Here is a 4,945-nt window from a genome sequence, read left to right as displayed (position 1 = left end):
GTGACAAATCATGACAATGAACACAATGTTTTGGGGCCGATCAAATCATTTATAAGAAGAAAAACAAAACAAATAGTGTTGTCTCCTGCCTTTATTTTCTTCTTTCTAATGATTTGATCGGCCCCAAAACATTATGTTCATTGTCATGATTTGTCACGATCCGAGTTGGCTTTGTCCGCGGCGTAACAGTCTTTAAATAAATACTTTAAGAAATGCCTATGAGGAAAAATGAACGGCGATTTCTTTGCCGGGTCTCTCGAGGGGGCGGGACTGCGACGCTCTATAGAGGGTTAGGGTTATGTTGCAATGTGCAACGTCTCGGTCTATCGTTGCCGAAAAGGCAGAGCTACAAGCTCACAACGCGATGCAACCAGGTGCCATGTGAGCTTGTAGACTCCTCCCCCTTGTAGTCCATGACGCTGTGACTCCTCCCCCTTGTAGTCCATGACGCTGTGACTCCTCCCCCTTGCAGGCGCCCAGCCACAAGTACTCGGCCCACAGCAGTCACGTGACCAACGTCAGCTTCCTGTTCAACGACAGCCACCTGATCTCCACGGGCGGGAAGGACACCACCGCCATGCAGTGGCGCCTGGTGGAGAAGATAAGCTCCACCCCTTCTGACGGGGGGGAGGGGCTACTCCTCAACCACCACCACCACCACGCCGCCCCCCCGCCCAGGAGCCACGCCCCGCTGGCGGCCACGCCCACTGAGGCCCCTCCTCCTCTGGTGGCCAGCAGGCCGGTAAGACTCGCTGCGATGTTCCCATCGCACAATCAATTAGTTGATTTATGTATTTATTTAACATACGGGAAGCAGATAGCGTCCCATAGCTGGGAGGTATGTATACGTACCTAGCAGATAACGTCCCATAGCTGGGAGGTATATATACGTACCTAGCAGATAGCGTCCCATAGCTGGGAGGTACAGTATATATACGTACCTAGCAGATAACGTCCCATAGCTGGGAGGTATATATACGTACCTAGCAGATAACGTCCCATAGCTGGGAGGTACAGTATATATACGTACCTAGCAGATAACGTCCCATAGCTGGGAGGTATATATGCGTACCTACCAGATAACGTTCCATAGCTGGGAGGTATATAAATATATATATGTGTACCTAGCAGATAACGTCCCATAGCTGGTGGGTACGCATATATACGTACCTAGCAGATAACGTCCCATAGCTGGTGGGTACGCACATTTAATTAATCCAGTTTGTATTTTATGTTTTAATTTATTTTGTCCCTGTCACTCAGACGCCGAGCTCCGACGAGACTCCACCCACCACCCCCCCCACGGCCCCCCTCCTACTCCTCCCCCTGATGCCGACGCCCACCCCGCCCACGGCCAACGGCGTGGAGGAGTCCCCGGCAGAGACCCCGCCTCCTCATCCTCCCGCCTCCTCCTCCTCCGAGCTGACCCCGCCCCCCTCCGAGTCGACCAATGACAGCACGCTGAGTCCCAAGGACTCGCTGGCCCTCCGAGTCGACCAATGACAGCACGCTGAGTCCCAAGGACTCGCTGGAGCCGAGCGTAGCCACGCCCACCACCAGCGATGAGGCGGCCACGCCCACCAGCGACGAGGGCCTCCTGCCGTTCACCCCCCCCAACTAGAGAGGGGGGAGGGGGGGGGGGAGAGAGAGAGAGAGAGAGAGAGAGAGAAGAGATGCGTAGATGCAAAGCTACACGGTGTATTTGTACCTGTTTTTTGCAGCAGCTATAAGAGAGAGAGAGAGAGAGAGAGAGAGAGAGAGAGAGAGAGAGAGAGAGAGAGAGAGAGAGAGAGAGAGAGAGAGCGGGGGGGGCTTTAGCACCCCCTATGGGCTCAATAACAAACTGTTCAGGTCTGTCTCGCTTGTTGAGTCGTGTGTGTGTGTGTGTGTGTGCGTAATATGTCTGTGCGCGCATGTGTGTGTGTGTGTGTGTGTGTGTGTTTGCGTGTTTGCTCTATTTCAGCGTACACACACATATCTTTGCCAAAAATAGCAGAGAGAGAAATATAGAAACAAGCGTCAGAAGACCTGTGACCTTTGACCTGCGTCAGGCAACGGTTCCCTGTTGCCTGACGCAGGTCAAAGGTCACACAATCAGTTGATGTTTTTTTTCTCCTCAATTCCATTCTTTCACAACCGTTATCTCAACATATTTCACCTGATGTGTGTGTATGTGTGTGTGTGTGTGCGCACGTCCGTGTGTGTGTGTGTGTGTGTCCGCATGAGTGCATGTGTCTGTGCCTGCATGCCTTTGTGTGTGTGTTAAGCTTTATCTGTGCTTCACCACACCATCCACTAGGAGGCGGTTCTCCAACTCAGGTCTCAAATTAATGTCATGTTCAGCTTCCAGTCTAGTGTAGTCCAACAGGCATGGCAGCCATGTTGGATGTAGTCCAAAAGGCTCTGTGCATGGCGGACATGTTGGATGTAGTCCAACAGGCATGGTGGCCATGTTGGATGTAGTCCAACCAGCTCTGTGCACGGTGGCCATGTTGGACTACATCCAGCAGGCTCTGTGCACGGCGGACATGTTGGATGTAGTCCAACAGGCATGGTGGCCATGTTGGATGTAGTCCAACAGGCATGGTGGCCATGTTGGATGTAGTCCAACAGGCATGGTGGCCATGTTGGATGTAGTCCAACCAGCTCTGTGCACGGTGGCCATGTTGGACTACATCCAGCAGGCTCTGTGCACGGCGGACATGTTGGATGTAGTCCAACAGGCATGGCGGCCATGTTGGATGTAGTCCACCTGGCATGGTTGCCATGTTGTATGTAGTCCAACTGGCTTTGTGCACGGTGGCCATGTTGGATGTAGTCCAACAGACATGGCAGCCATGTTGGATGTAGTCCAAAATGCATGGCAGCCGTGTTGAATGTAGTCCAACAGGCATGGTGGGCGGCCATGTTGGATGTAGTCCAACCGGCTCGGTGCATGGAGGCCATGTTGGATGTAGTCCAATCAGCTCGTTGCACGGCGGCCATGTTGGATGTAGTCCAACAGGCTCCGTGTACGGCGGCCATGTTGGAAAGGGAACAGGCCTCTTCCTTACTCTAATCGTTAGGCGAGAAAATAGAAGGTTGCCAGTTTAAAAGGGGCCTGACAGTGTGCAAATGGAACCAAATGGACCCCTAAGGGTCCGTTTGGTAAACTCTCGGCGGGGGGTCCAAACAGAAACCCAGCACTCTTTAGCCAGCGGGGATGCAGTGTGTAACGACATGGATTCATGAACCACATTTTGTTCAACGCAAAAATACTGTGTTCAAGTTCAGGAGACGATTCTCCTGCATGCTGCTCTTCGGCCATGGACAGGAGAGGAGGGGCATTTGAAAGGAGAGGAGGGGCATTTGAAAGGAGAGGAGGGGCATTTGAAAGGAGAGGAGGGGCCTTTGAAAGGAGAGGAGGGGCATTTGAAAGGAGAGGAGGGGCATTTGAAAGGAGAGGAGGGGCATTTGAAAGGAGAGGAGGGGCATTTGAAAGGAGAGGAGGGGCCTTTGAAAGGAGAGGAGGGGCATTTGCATTTCTTTCACCAGTAAATGCTGCACTCCTGGTCTGGAGAGGGCAGTTGTTTTACAGACGGGTAAAAGGGCAGGGGCCCGAGGCCCCCCTTGACGTCTATGTGTGTCCCTGCACATGGTAATACATCTAATACGTAAACAACAGTCATCGAGAATCCTACGTAAGCTGAGAACCTAACAGTGGAATATCTATATGATGAAACTATGCGTCCACACTATAGAGTGCTGTGTCTACATAAAATGCAGTTTGAGTTACTGTACATACAGTAAGTTGAGCCCTTGCATACGCCTGTAAGGCCGTCGAGGTCGAGGCTAGGGCAAGTGCTACGGCAATCGAAGTCATCGGTAACAGCTGTGAAGGAGGTAAGCAAGTAAGGCCCAGTTTATTTCCAACGCGGGCCTGCTGTGACTGGTTTAGTCCAGTTTAAACGGGTTAAGTCCAGTTTAAACTGCTTTAGTCCAGTTTTAAAGGGTTTAGTCCAGTTTAAACTGCTTTAGTCCAGTTTAAACTGCTTTAGTCCAGTTTAGGTTTTTGTTCTTTTGGACTTTTGCAAATCAAAGTAAAAAAGAAAAGAAAAAAAGAACGAGAAAAAAAAAGGAAGAAAATCTAGACCAAAAAAATAATAATCTCAGAATAAAAAAAACATGATTTTTACTGTTGCCATGGCGACCTGTCATATCATACTGTGCTCTGGACAGTACACACTGGGGGGAGGGGGGGGGGGTCGATGAATGTCTGTCTGTCTGTCTGTCTGTTTGTCGTCTGTCTGTCTGTCTGTCTGTCTCTATCTATCTATCTCTATCTCTGTGACTCAGACTTCATTCTATCTTATTTTCTTTTTGTTAATTTTGAGACGGTCGTTTCTTTTCTGAAAGGGCTCGGGTAACGTTCTACTTCTTAACGGGAGAGAGAGAGAGAGAGAGAGAGAGTTGGAGAAAGATGGAGAGAGTAGGTGGGGGGGCTGGAAGAGGGGGGGGGGGGTCATTGGGAGGGGGTGAGGGTTGATGATGTAATTTCCTGTCGACAGACGGAAGGTTTAAAAAAAAAAAGTGAAAATAATAAAACTTTGTTGAAAAACCTGATTGGTTGTCGTTTGTTTTCCATTTAAAACCTGATTGGTGGTCGTTTGGTTTCCATTTAAAACCTGATTGGTTGTTTGGTTTCCATTTAAAACCTGATTGGTTGGTTTCCATTTAAAACCTGATTGGTTGGTTTCCATTTAAAATCTGATTGGTTGGTTTCCATTTAAAACCTGGTCCGATTCCGATCGTTTGATTTTGAGTATCTGCCGATACTGATTTTTCCCGATCCGATATTTATATTTTTATGGAACACTTATGCCTAGAGATGGAGCTCGATGACCGATACCCGGAAAAATCAGATAACAAGCTTATCCAGTACCCGGTATCAATAAGCTTTGGGCTT

At 49.6% G+C, this 4,945-nt stretch overlaps 1 protein-coding gene across 1 annotated transcript in view; it reads left to right on the top strand.

The window, feature by feature from the left end:
* eml4 (EMAP like 4) overlaps nt 1-2,897 on the top strand; it is a 50,715-nt gene extending 47,818 nt beyond the window's left edge. The window contains exons 24-27 of the mRNA XM_080781292.1: nt 473-742; nt 1,264-1,483; nt 1,533-2,018; nt 2,079-2,897. Coding sequence (XP_080637418.1) covers nt 473-742; nt 1,264-1,483; nt 1,533-1,621 — 579 coding nt within the window. The 3' untranslated portion in view covers nt 1,622-2,018; nt 2,079-2,897. The remainder of the gene's footprint in view (nt 1-472; nt 743-1,263; nt 1,484-1,532; nt 2,019-2,078) is intronic.
* Nucleotides 2,898-4,945: the final 2,048 nt, after the last annotated feature.

The sequence above is a fragment of the Protomyctophum bolini genome (assembly GCF_963924005.1).
Source record: "Protomyctophum bolini genome assembly, chromosome: 14".
Taxonomy (NCBI): Eukaryota; Metazoa; Chordata; class Actinopteri; order Myctophiformes; family Myctophidae; genus Protomyctophum; species Protomyctophum bolini.
The sequence above is the reverse complement of the archived record's forward strand: the minus strand, read 5'-3'. Positions and strand labels throughout refer to the sequence as shown.